Source organism: Myotis lucifugus, unplaced genomic scaffold (genome assembly GCF_000147115.1).
Source record: "Myotis lucifugus unplaced genomic scaffold, Myoluc2.0 scaffold_27, whole genome shotgun sequence".
Taxonomy (NCBI): Eukaryota; Metazoa; Chordata; class Mammalia; order Chiroptera; family Vespertilionidae; genus Myotis; species Myotis lucifugus.
Genome location: NW_005871075.1, coordinates 7,009,372 through 7,023,217, shown reverse-complemented (window position 1 = coordinate 7,023,217; position 13,846 = coordinate 7,009,372). Strand labels below are relative to the sequence as shown.

General features: G+C 36.5%; 1 protein-coding gene across 2 annotated transcripts in view; it reads left to right on the top strand.

Annotated features, from left to right (window-relative positions):
- Nucleotides 1–12,199, top strand: part of HNF4G (hepatocyte nuclear factor 4 gamma) — a 44,622-nt gene extending 32,423 nt beyond the window's left edge. The window contains exons 5-10 of one of the 2 annotated variants that reach the window (XM_006086340.3): nucleotides 1,018–1,173; nucleotides 4,380–4,467; nucleotides 5,976–6,128; nucleotides 6,257–6,493; nucleotides 7,834–7,956; nucleotides 11,872–12,199. In XM_006086340.3, coding sequence (XP_006086402.1) covers nucleotides 1,018–1,173; nucleotides 4,380–4,467; nucleotides 5,976–6,128; nucleotides 6,257–6,493; nucleotides 7,834–7,956; nucleotides 11,872–11,993 — 879 coding nt within the window. In that variant the 3' untranslated portion in view covers nucleotides 11,994–12,199. The remainder of the gene's footprint in view (nucleotides 1–1,017; nucleotides 1,174–4,379; nucleotides 4,468–5,975; nucleotides 6,129–6,256; nucleotides 6,494–7,833; nucleotides 7,957–11,871) is intronic. The other variant, XM_006086339.3, reaches the window with a different exon arrangement.
- The last annotated feature ends 1,647 nt before the right edge of the window (nucleotides 12,200–13,846 follow it).

Here is a 13,846-nt window from a genome sequence, read left to right as displayed (position 1 = left end):
AAGTTTCTAGCGTGAGAATATCAGTTCTAAAGTTTTACATAGGACATTAGTTATCTACATAAATAACAGTGGCTTAAGAATCAACTAAACAGACCCTTTCAGAAAGTTTATTTTAACATTGCTTCTATTAGAAATGTTAGTGATATTTTTTCTATTATAAAGCAAATTATGAAATAGCTAACTATTAATCCAGCTCTATAATGAGTCAGTGCAGCTACTTTCGTTTTTGATAACACAAGGGTAATACTATGAGGTTAACCTCACTGCTATCATCAGCATTGCTTGCAGATTACCTGATGGCCTATAAAGTGCTTAGAGAATGGCTTACAAGGAGGTGTGAGGAAGGACACACGCACTACCGAAAGACACGTACACACACATTCAGAAAGTGCAGAAAAGTTCATAAGAACTTGCAGAAGGGCATTTTGACGCCACTTATATTTTTATAGAGTTCAAAATCATAGAGAGTTGTAAAAATTATTATTAGATTAAGCTTTTTAATGATGCTAAGTCAAAGGTTGGTTTCTTGATTTTATTTCTACTGGTTTCTATTTAGTGCAGAACATAAAACGTCTTCTTTCTCATCTAAATCCTTTCTCCCAGTTTGTTAAACTTTATCCACTGTAAATATTTTCAACAAATTAAAGATGGATTTTTTAATGGAAATATCACTTTTTAATGAAAAAGGAAACCACAGAGCATATTTCATATAAATACTCTGTTATTTCTTTGTATAGTCAGTTTAGCTTATGGCACTCTCCAAAAGTTGGGTAACTTTTTCTACAATTGGGTCCATTAAAATAAGATAGTGCTCCCACAGTATGTGCTATGCAGGGAATGTTTTCAATTAAACTTGTACTGAAAGGTATTTCAGTTCTCAATTTAAAAATATTTAGCGTATTTGAAGATACTGTGACAATGATAGCGCCACTTCAGTGGCATTCATAGAAAAAAGAGGAGTATTGGTTATGTCTTGTTTTAAATGAGAAGTTAACATAATGTTCTTGTTCATGCTAGATGTCAGCCTCAAGCCCTGGTGTGAGCACAGACATAAATGTGAAGAAAATTGCAAACATTGGTGATGTCTGTGAATCTATGAAACAGCAGCTCTTGGTCTTGGTTGAATGGGCAAAATATATCCCTGCCTTCTGCGAGTTACCGCTGGATGATCAGGTAGAAGTTAAATTCTGAATGCTTAAAAAAAAAACCACACACCTGTTTTTTTAACTTTGCCCAGTTTTTTGTGTTCTTTTAATTATGTTTATAGTAGATTTACCCTATTTGACAAAGGTGAAGTTATCTCATGAGAAAAAGATTGGTTTTCTTATCCATTCACCTCCTTGTTCTATCAGAGGCACAGCTGTTTAACTCCTATTTTAGGTCTTGCATATTTATTGATTTGATAAAGTTGAGCAGGACAGTGATCCCTTCTTGGAGTGTAAAAGGCTTACGTGAGCCCAGCTGGTGTGGCTCAGTGGTGGAAAGTCAAGCCATGAACCAAGAGGTCCCTGGTTTGATTCCCCGTCAGGGTGCATGCCCAGGTTGCTGGCTTGATCCCCAGTAGAAGGCATACAAGAGGTAGCCAATGGATGTTACTCTTGCATTAATGTGTCTGTCTTTCTATCCCTCCCCCTTTCTCTCTCTAAAAAATAAAAAATCAATTAAAAACGTACATTTTTTAAAAAAACTTGAGAGAGATAGCAAGTAACTGCCATTGTGAGACAAAGGATTGCAGAGAAAATGCCTGGGAGGTTAATGGTACACTATTGTGTCTGGGTGTTTAGTGAAGGAACCCGTGAAATTTCTCAGAAATTCCAGGCCACTCCTAGAGGAAACCATACAGGTGTATTGGTATCTTTGTGGACATATTGTACAATTAACATATAAAATTTTGCCTTGTATATTGACAATTTTATTCTAGCGTTACTGTATAAAAATTGTATGTCTAGCAAAAAAATCTGTAGAATCATGCTCTGAAATCTACAGAGCAATCGAGAAAATTCAGATATAGTGATTTTTCCTAATACATATATATTTTCATGCTTTGTCATACGTACATTAAGACATTTTAATTATTAGCTAAAAGCTTTAGTTTCTTAATTAGTCTATGAAAATTAGATTACTAGTTTCAGATTCATTTTGAACTCTTCCATCTAAGCAGTATATAATATCTTGGAGATGAAAATAATTTGAAAATTTCCAATTCCTGAACATTGAATAAACCAGGATATGTAGTTTATCCCGTGTATATCTTACATTCTCTGACCAGTGTTCTTTATCACGGACACACAAAAACAAAAACAATAAAAGGGAAAGGTGCAATTGTTTAAAATTCAAAGGACGAAATATACAACTAGAAAAAAAGTAATCATAGGAAGTTTAGTTACATTTCTAGGAGAGCGTTTCGCTTGGTGACGAAAAAAAAAATCTTGTGAAATCTGAAATCATTCTCAAAATGTTCTGTAACTGCCTTCCTGTTATGAGTCATGGTTATTGACATATCATAAAGATAGCTTGGCTCGGAAGGTTGTTTCACCGTGAATAATGCTAAATTGCTAAAACCTCCTTGTCTCACCCCAAGCCATATAAGTAGGGTTATGTTATTTATCAGTTTTATATGTTTACTATCACTCCTCTTTAAAAGTTGCTGACTTAAATATGAAGATAGTGATTAAAAAAGTTGGGAAATTGAATTCCAGTAACCTGTCAAAAAACAATTTTTCTTTACGAGCTCAGACTTTAATATTAACAATATAGCATTAATAGCCATGGCTTGCCAATGTCTATCGTGGATAAGACACTGGGGAATTAGCTTTCAGTTGCCTTATACATTAGATTCTTTTGCTTAATGCTCTCAGGAGCTCTGTGTCATAAGTTTTATAACCTCCATTTAACAGTTTTCAAAACTGAATACTATATCAATTCACTCAGTAAATTCACCCAAACGCATGTATTAGGACTAGTGTTCAGTTTTAGGAACTGTGAGCATTCAGCAAGTAAAAATTCAGATTGCATCATTTTTCTCATAAAGTTTACCTTCTATTTGGGAGAGACAGACAATAAAAGACATACAGATTATGAGTAAGTTGATTCTAGGTGGGGATAAATCCTATAAAGTGAAATGGGATGAATTGTTGGACAATGACTCGGGGTTAAGTGGTAGCAGATACTTTAAATTGGGGATCAGAGAAGATTTTTCCTGAGACCCGGATGACAAGAAGCCAATCATACCAAGATCAAAGAGAAAGATAGCATTCTGGGTACAGAAAGAGTATCTTCACAGACTCTGAGGGAGGCAGAGATATTGCAGGGTGCATGGGGGACAAAGCATTGAGCTATAACCTGTGAGGCCTTGGTTAAGCAGTTTAGATATTATTCTAAGGACAATAAGAAACCAGTGAGGAGTTTTCAGCAGAGGAGTGATATTAAGTGATGATTATTTTACAAATCTCATCTTGGTAGCGCTGTCAAGAAGGACTTAGAATGGAGGAACTTAGGATGGAGGAACCAGGAAGGAGGCAAGAATACCTGTTAGGTTCTTGGAGTATATTGTGAAGGCCAGGGCAAGAAAAGCAAAGGCTTTGGCCTGGGTGGTATAGGATTTGCTGGGCCATTAGAGAAGAATCAAACTGGAGTCCTGTTTTTGTCATGAACAAGCATGTTGGACAAGGATGAAGATGTTGGAGAAGCATTACTTTGAAGTGTTAAATTAGAAACGCTTCCTGTTATCTCTAGTGGTGATATTCAGTAGGCAATGAAGTATATGCATGAAACTCAGTTCAGAGCTTAGTGCAAGGAATTATGGGTTCAGTCTTGAGTGTGTTAGCAGTCCGACTCACCATTCTCATTTCACCATGTCACAGGCCCTCACTTCGCTCTTGTCTATTCAGTTTATTATGTGTAAGAGATTGTGTTTTACATGTATTTTCTCATGTAATCCTCATGTCTAGAATTTGAAATTTTATTCACTATTTCTACTGCGTAGATGAAAACAAATGAGTCCCAAACATAACTGGTTGGTTTACCCAAGATCAAACAGGTAGTACGTGGCCAAGCCAGAGTTTGAACACTGCTTGGTTTGATTTTACTTCATTCCAGAACACTTAGTTGTTCTGTTGAGTCTTTTTGTTTGTTTGTGTGTTTGCTGACTAATGACATTGACTCATTAGTTTTAGAAATTTTGAAAAGTTAAACTCTATGATATTCTCAAATAGAAAAATAGAAGGCTTACTGATGACAACTATGAATATTATAGTTTGTTAAATAAATAAAAAAAGTCTTAGGCTTAAAGAACTCTAAGTTAATCCAGACTCATGTGATACCATCTGTTAATCATCATATTTTATCATTAATTGTTCAACTTGGAATTTTTCATTAAGGTGGCCCTGCTGAGAGCTCATGCCGGGGAGCATTTACTGCTCGGAGCTACAAAGAGATCCATGATATATAAAGATATTTTGCTTTTGGGTAAGTTGTTGTTGTTTTTAATTTAAGAAAAAATTCTGCCTGCTTCATTCTTACACAGGATCTATTCTGTGTGTCCCGAGCCTTCTGAGACACTGACAGATGGTGCTCCCCTTTCGCAGACTGGGTCTAATTGATATCCTCACCCAGGTCCCGTTTTTCCAGCTTTGATTGCAGGGAAGTTCAGCGTGTGTTCAGCATGTATTAAGATGAAAAGTAAAAGAAAGCTGTTGCTCAATGAACAGATTCTTGAGTCTAATTAAATCATCAGGACAAAGAATTAATGACTTGTGTGACCATCTTAGGGAGTCTCTGTTGTTTCCCATTCCTCTGTGTCTACTTAGTAACTGTAACATAGGTAATTGCAATATATGCTATTGGGTACATTTTTAATGAGCATGTGTATCTCCTATGATATCATTGCCCATGATATGTGCAACATCCCAAGTTAAAAATAATTTGGTGACAGTGTCTGAAAATTTCTGATGATTCAATAACATTGCCAGAAGAAGCAGAAGTAGGGAGGCGGGTGGAAGGGAAGGTGAGTGGAGAAGATATGACACAAAGGAAAAGCTTTTGTCCTCATTAAATCTCCAACCTCCCACCCTACTTAACTTACATAGATTTCCTATAGAAAGAGTTAAGATCTCTCTCATGCTTATTAGCTTTACCTTTTCCTGGCTAGTATGAAATGATTACTAAATTGTTTATTCTATTTATGTGATAGATATTTTTGCCCCCAAACATGAATAAATTGAATGTAATATAATAATATTTAATATTTATCAAGCACTTATTATGTCATATGCATTGCTGTAAGTACTTTTTGATATGTAGATCAGCACTATCTCATTTACTCCTCACAATAACCCTAAGGGATAGGTACTATTTTTCAGGTGGAGAAAGTTAAGCTGAGGTTTCAAGGTTAGTGAGGGATAGAGCCAGGATTCTAAACCACATAATGTGACTGTAGAGACCATGCTGTCAAATTCTATTAAATGCTCTGTTGCATTTAGAGGACCCTATAGTACCTTTCTCATTATCAATTGGAATAAAATATATCTACTTAGGTTTGTTAAAAAGTGTCTCAATCGTAGTCATACCTACATATACCAACCCCACTAAAGGATGGTGTTTTTAATCCACTCTAAGCCAGAAAGATTCTTTGGGCTTTGAATTAAGCTGATTAATGAGTAAGACACTGGTAGAAAACTGACATAGCGGAAAGCTAATCATTATACTTTGCTTCTCTCTTGTCAATTATTAGCTTATTTATTAGCCTGTACTTTAGTGTTATCAACAGTGACTGAGGCTATTAAAATGCATGTGATCATATTATCAATGTTATTGATCCTTTAAGTGTTCTTAAGTTTTTCTAACTTAACACTACTGAGAAATGAAGTACTATTATTATTAATGCAAGGGAAGGCCATTTAAAATATTGTTTTGTAAAAACTTAAACAGTATCTGATAATTTGGGGGCAGGATGACTTTATTATTTTTCCCCCCAGGAAACAACTACATTATTCAGCGCAACAGCTGTGAGGTCGAGATCAGCCGCGTGGCCAACCGGGTCCTAGATGAGCTGGTCCGGCCGTTTCAGGAAATCCAGATCGATGACAATGAGTACGCTTGTTTGAAGGCCATTGTATTTTTTGATCCAGGTTTGTTCCCAAAGACCCATTAAACAATAATTATAATGAAGATAAGACTACTTTTTAATATTGGAATATTTGTCGTCACACGTTGTTGAGATCCAATCTTCAGGCTGCCCTCTCTATTCCTTTACCAGATGCAAAAGGGCTCAGTGACCCCATGAAGATTAAGAACATGCGGTTCCAGGTACAGCTGAGCCTGGAGGACTATATCAACGACCGGCAGTACGACTCCCGCGGCCGGTTCGGGGAGCTGCTCCTGCTGCTGCCCACGCTGCAGAGCATCACCTGGCAGATGATCGAGCAGATCCAGTTCGTGAAGCTCTTCGGGATGGTGAAGATCGACAACCTGCTCCAGGAGATGCTACTGGGTGGTGAGTCACTTTTACTTGTTAGCATCCCACCTTGTACTTCGAATAAGTTTGTCCCTTTTATTTTCTGTCCGTGACAGAATGAACTCAATTTCTTTTTACATTTAGAAAGTCTGCAATACCCATTGGATGGGGACAAAATACATGAACACAATGAAATCCCCATTCTTACTAGCCTCCACCATCTAACTCCTCATGGTCCCAATAACCTCAAATTTCAGGTCCTTCAAATGTGGTGAATAGAACTATATTTCCTATTTGTAATAGTCCTTGAAGTATCATTGTATTTTTCTATGCCTTTACTCCTTTAAAAACTCAAACTCAACAGAATTGCAAACTAACCCAAAATATGTGTATATGCATATATATACACATATATATGTGTGTGTGTGTGTGTGTGTGTATGTGTATATATATATATATAGTCCCAAAATTCACGCAAGAAGTAATTTTGATAGAAAACACAGGTTTATAATTAAAAATTGTAAATTTTTTATTGATTCATAAAGTATACAGTATAGAGTTATGTATGGAATAGCACATCGGGTAAATGGCCTCCACGGCTTTGCTGGCACATACGCAAAGCCGTGGTCTTCATTGGTCTTCATTGTCCCTGCTCCTGGGCCATCATTGGTACTTGGTAATGCTTATCAAATTGAAGGGATTGAAATCAAAGGGCAACAGATATTAGAATCTGATTAAATAAACCAAGTAAAATTAGGCTTTTATTTGTTGTTGTTGTTAATGCTCACGCAAAATTCAAATCTTGTGTGAATTTTGGGACACCCTATATATATATGAACACTTTGCTTCTGAAATAATTAATTGACACAAGACAATGAGGAGGGAAAAATGAGATTTCATTACTGCAGTAAATGCCAGGAATAGTTAGGAAAGTTAGGAAAGCATTTTGATCTAGATTAAATTTCCTGATAACATCGCTTTATTTTATTTTTAGTTTTCTGGTGCTTAATGTGTCCCTAATGATGTCTTCCTGAAATAAAAGTTGTTTATGCTATTAGGGCGACCCCAAATACTATAAACTTGAGGTAAGTGATTCTTGGAATTGCCTTAACAACAGGCAGCCACCCTAATGATTCCAGGAAACAGCGTACAAGGTCCATTATTAATAGACAACATAATATGATACAGCATTCATCTAGCCAGTGTACAGTGAAAGCTGACATTGTCCTTAATACAGCAGTGGTTCTATTAATTTATTTTTGAACTCCCCAAAAGCACTTTGCAAAAATAGCAATATTTCAAGTTGTCAATCAAAACATTTGTTCCAAGGTAAACTCGCCATTTCTGATTAAATATCACCATCTTTTTATCTCCTGTAGGCGCTTCCAATGACGTCAACCATCTCCATCATCCGATGCATCCACATTTGTCTCAGGATCCATTAACTGGACAAACCATACTTTTAGGCCCCATGTCAACACTGGTTCATACAGACCAGATCTGTAAGTATGTGGGCTTCTTTTCAACCATAAATTGTCCTAAACTTAATTACTTGAGAAAAAGAGGAATTGGGGGAAAGAATCTATGAGTACCCAGAACTGCAAGATTTGGGTGTTATCCTCTCCAGGGCTCCACTGTGGGAGACCGTGACATTCAGCAAGTCACGTATTCTCCAGGCATGAGTTTGCTCCCTAAAATGGAGATACAGTACCTCAGTCTTTCTACTTCATGGGTTTGGGAGCAGAAAAGAATATATGGGCAGTCCCAGCTCTGCTGGTCTGCAGACTTATAGAAATAATTATGCAGGCTGGGGCCATGCATAGAAACCCGAATAATCACTGGAAAATTATGGTTACTTGTGACCTTTAAAAATGTCTATCATATCATGTTATATGTCAATTATACCTCAGTTACAAATGAACAAAAATATCTGTCAAAACATTAAGAACCCTTTTAACTATACATTAGAAAAATAGAGGGAAGTTTGAAAAACAAAGTAAATTAAAAAAATATATATAGGGAAGTTGAAAAATATAGTAATCCTAATATTTATTTTGTGCACCGTAATGTAAAACATTAGAAACACTGAAAATTAAAGTTTTACTTCTTTGTAAAAATTTTAAGAAGCATAGTTTATACAGTATTTTTGCTTCCTCCTCCTGCAACTTGTAAGAGCAAGTGAGGATTTTTATGTGCTTTAATGAATGTTACTCTTTTGAAGCTTGGATCAGCTTTTAACATTTTATCCTTTGCATTTTCTTTTTCCCCCTCCTTTTATTATTTTTTTTAAATTACAGTTTATGTTTAATATTATTTTACATTAGTTCCAGGTGTGCAGCATAGTGGTTGGACAATCATATACTTTACAAAGTGTTCCCCCTGGTGTTTTCAGTCCCCACCTGGCACCATACACAGTTATTATAATGTTACTGACTATGTTTCCTGTGCTGGATCCTTTGCATTTTCCGTGTCCTGAAATATGTCCGAGAATCCATTTAATGTGAAGTTTTTTTGCTGGTTTCATTTCCCCTGGGGCATCGTTGTCCTTTCCAACACAACCAGTCACCTCACTTATGCTGAACGCTGATGAGTGTCCTTCACTAAGGTCCTAGAAGCATATTTAGGGTCTCAAACGGCAGTCCTGCCCACATTCCCACGGTCAGCTATCTTCTGTCACTCCACTTATGTGCAATTGGAATTTTGATTCCATGATTATCACTTTTTGTTTCTTTGCTGCACTTGAGTCATGTTGTACGTGTGGGGTTTTTTTTTTTAGTCAATTCTCTTTCAATTGTCTATTTTTGCAAAATGTCACGTGGATTTATCACTGGGAGACACGGAGGGAACTCAAGTACACACTCTGTTGTCAGTGTGTGAATTGAATAAAATATGTGCCAATGTGAATAAAGTACGGACAGAATTAAAGACGTGATGCCCTAGGTCACTGATGACAGGACATCTGTTACTTAGGTGATTATTGGAGACACATTAGCAGTGAAGTTCCTGGTTATGCAGTACTCACAATTAATTGGGAGGTACCAGGCTGACACTTGGCCATGCTTTTTGCAGGACTGGGCCATTAGCTGTGCTGACTGGATTCGTGCATATCAGAATTGTGCACAGTGAGGGCTGCTTGGGCAAACACTTTGAAACTAAAATAATTATATAAATACTAAGGATTGTGAGTGGCTCACTTAATCTGATATCATTGCAGATTTAACACGATTCTATTTCTATAAGCTATCCTGGAGATAATAATCCCTATTTGACCAAATATCAAGAGTTACCACTGAATTGATAGTAATTATCCCAGATTTACCTGTGATCCATCGCCTCTGAACACTAAGCCAGCTACCTCGCTGAGATGCCTTGAGTTACGGTGATGCCATGATCATGCATACCTGTATGGCCCGCTGAATTGACAGCAGCCACTCATATCTCATTATAATGCTGTTTTACCTCAGTGTTCAAGGAAATGTAACAACTCAGTGAGTACCACCTGACTGCTACCTAGTGGCCAAAAAAGTAGAGGCCACAAAAATGTGTGTTCTCACATCTCCCCTGTAGTATACAAGCATTGGTAGACCTCTGTAATTGTGTCTAAAACAAAAGATCTTTGAGTATATGACAGAGGCGGAAATGAAATTGTTAGAAAAAATACTTTTGGAGATAGGGTGGCACATTTAACCTGCGGGTCCCAGTGTACTTGGAAGTGATAATTTGGGGACCATCCTTGCAAAGCAGATGTTACCATTTTCATGTAACAGGTGGTCAAGAGCCAAGAGAGGCAAGCTCAGTATCACACCAAAATACTCGGAGTTGTGTCTCTCCAAGTTCAGTTATTCATAAACTTAGAACATTAACAACACATTAAGCATTATAGGCATCAGCTGGCGAGAAGGTTGAACAATTCTGCTGGCGGTTGAATTCTTTACTTTTTAATTGCCAGTTTTCTAATAGTTTGAAAGCATGCTGTTGCCTCTAATATTTTTAGAATCTCACCATCACATTTTTTCATTTTTCCCCCTCTTTCGACAATATTTATAAGACTCATTTAAAGGAAAGCTTTGCTTTGCTTGTGCTCATTTAGAATAGTTTTAATCCAAAACAAAACATACACATAAGCACAGGAAAACTTAATTTGTGCATATTTTCTTGGTGTTTTAGAGCAGGCCTCTACAGTTTCAGATCCACCCTAAGTACCCCAAAATAAATGTTTAAAGCAATTTGTTTTTTCTTCTGTCAATTAAACTGTTTCAAACTGTTGTTCCTAAGTAATTGCTAATCCATAGTTAATAATACCAAAGTTATTATAGTAAAGAAAACCAAGCAAAAAGAGTCTGTCCTCGTATTTGTATAGAATTTTTTTCAAAATTTTAAGTAACTGTTTTGGAGAAAAACAATCTATAAAGTTTGCAATTCTTCAGTCTGACCATCAAATATTTTCTACACTGTTGAATATATGAAATAATAATGAGTACTAAAATACTTTTAAGTTTTTAAAAATTACAGAATAGCTCCTAGATTATTTTATAATATGAAAAAAGTTTGCAGTGGAAGGAAACACTATTCTAAACAGTGAAATAACTAGGTTTGCTCTTTGCATTGACAGGGGGCAGTGACAAACAAGAGCAATTATAATAGAATAATCTTGATGTGACAAAGCCAGTATTTTTCAGATGCCTTTTAACTACAACATAGATTTCAAAGCACTTGAAAAGTATCTTATCTTCATTTTAAAATGTCATCTAATGAGATTGAGTTAGTGGAAGCCAAATCAAACATATTTTATTTCATGTGCACTTTTATTACAAAATTATAACACTTGAAATCTGAGATTTGAAAAAAACACTAGCATTCTGTTCGTTCTTTTCATTAACTTTTTTCTGCTGGGTGTGTGGGAGAATCAGATGCTCACAAATGCTATTAAGAAAGACAGACCACACCTTAAAAGGATTCTTTAAGGTTTTCAAGAATGATCTGGTTCAATATAAATCTATTTGGTGAGGTAGGGTAGGGAAGCACCTTCAGTGGTATGTCAGTGAGCTGATAATCTATAATAATAAAAGGGCATTATGCTAATTAGACTGGACGTCTTCCAGATGTCCTTCCTGATGAAGCTGGGGCCAGAGGGAAGCCAGCCTGGGTCCCGGGTCCCGGGTCCCGGGTCCCGGTTGGAAGCCTGGTTCCTGGGTGCTGGAGGGAAGCCAGTGCCGGCAGCCCGGGGAAGGAAGGCCTACTCTTGCACGAATTTCCGTGCATCGGGCCTCTAGTGTTATATAAAGCACTACTTTATGTGTGATCTTTAAAAACACACAAAAAGTAAAATAATGTGTATTGGTGTCATGCAGGACTTAATGGGATGATGGATCAGGGTGACTGTTGCCATCACATACAATTCTCTGATTCTTTTTTAGCAACTCCTGAAACCCCACTCCCTTCCCCACCACAAGGCTCTGGACAAGAACAATACAAAATTGCCGCAAACCAAGCTTCAGTCATTTCACACCAGTCTCTCTCCAAACAAAAGCCATTGTAAGGATATGTTTACTTCTGAACAGCACTGCTTCAATGTGAAAAATTACCAGTCTTGAAAATCTCAGGATATGCTTTTGGCAAACTCTTAGCCAAGGCTTCTTCATGGTGCTGTTGTAAGATGGTAACCTATTTTCTTGTTTTTATACTCATTTTGTTTGTTTTTGCTATTGTCTGAAACCTTCAGTTGCAACCATTGTATATCTGAGTATCCATACATTTATACCATATGGTTTTCCCAGCTCCCCTAGCACCGGGCCTTAAGCCATTGAATCTTATGTACCATTTCTATTTGTTGCCTTCATATTAATTTAAATCTGTAAATAATTGCTTTAGGGTGATGTTATGCAGAACTAAGTGTTCTTTTTTGACTGAGAATATTATTATATCAGAAATCCCAGGTGAATATACAATGAACCAAGTTTTTAATAAATAATAAATTTTAAACTTGCAAATTAGAAAACAATAAAGCAGTTACTGTAAAATCGGGCATAGTTCTTTGAAGAACAATTCCTCATGGACATCCTGTGGCTAAGAAGTGTCTTTGGGCCACAGTTAAATATACCTATTTTCAGTTTAGAGAAATATAAATAGCCATTCCAAGGATGACTGTGTATTCTTTCAGATCTGACTGTATTTGAAGATGTATGTTAAGATAAAAGGTGTTAGTTTGAGCAGATAGGTTACAGGTTAAACTGTAAAAAAGAAATCCCTAAAACAGTGGCTCCACCGAGAGAGACATTTATTTCTCCATCCTAAAAAATATCTGGAAGTCATCCATTGACTAGGACTTGGCACATACCCACATCCAGTTCCCAGGGAGACTGGGAGAGGAGGAAGAAAGACTTGTGCCAACCAAAACTACAGCTCGGGGAGACTAATATTGGGAGACAAATTAACCATCCACCTGTCACACACGTGTTGCCTCATTTATCCTCACAACAACCCTGAAAAAGAGGTTTTATTATCTTTCAGTTATAAAGAAACCTTTAGCCTAGGGATTAAATAATGTACCAACATTCATAAACCTGGAGAGTAGGAGAGCTTCATTTAAGCCAGGGTCTGGTTGACTTTCATGAGAATAAATCTTTGGTGTGGGATGAAAAAATGTGAGCTTCTTGCTATTGTTTTTAAATATATGTAATTGACTATTAATGGAATACTATCAGTCATGTTACCTAGGACACATATTTACATGCAAGTATTGAGTGCCAAATTTTGGCAGCTTGATAAGAAACCACTTTTGTACTTTGAATAAAAGTCTTACCCCTAAAATAATATTTTAAATAAATTAAAGAAAATAAAAGATACACCAGATAGGTTATCATGAAAACAGAAGCAAAATGACTAATTTATCAGGTTTTCAACAATCCAGCAACCCAGGGATATACTGAATGCCTAACTCTGGACTGAGAAGCACACTTCATTGGAGCCCTAAACTATTTGATATCATCTAAAGCTGGAGCTTCTTAAAAACAATGAATGATGGGTTGTCTGTAAACCCATGACCTTTCTCTCTCTCTCCCCAGCCTCCTCTCTCTGTCTGAAGCAGGCAACAAACATTTGAATAATTATCAATGATACAAAGAAGTATCCCAAGCTGAAAGAGACTGACTTACATGATAATTTCAGGACCTTTCAAAGTTTCTAAGCTTATGATGGTATAACCCCCAGTTACCCTACAAATAAAAATGTTAACTAACCCATTGGCTCTTAAAGTGAAATTGAACTCTTAAAATAGAAAATGATTCCTTAGAAGCTATCGTTGGTTAAATAGAATCAATAAATTCTTTCAAGAGCTGGTATCTTCATGTCACTGGGAAATCTTAGAGAGAAAGAGAAGAGGAAAGTTTTCTT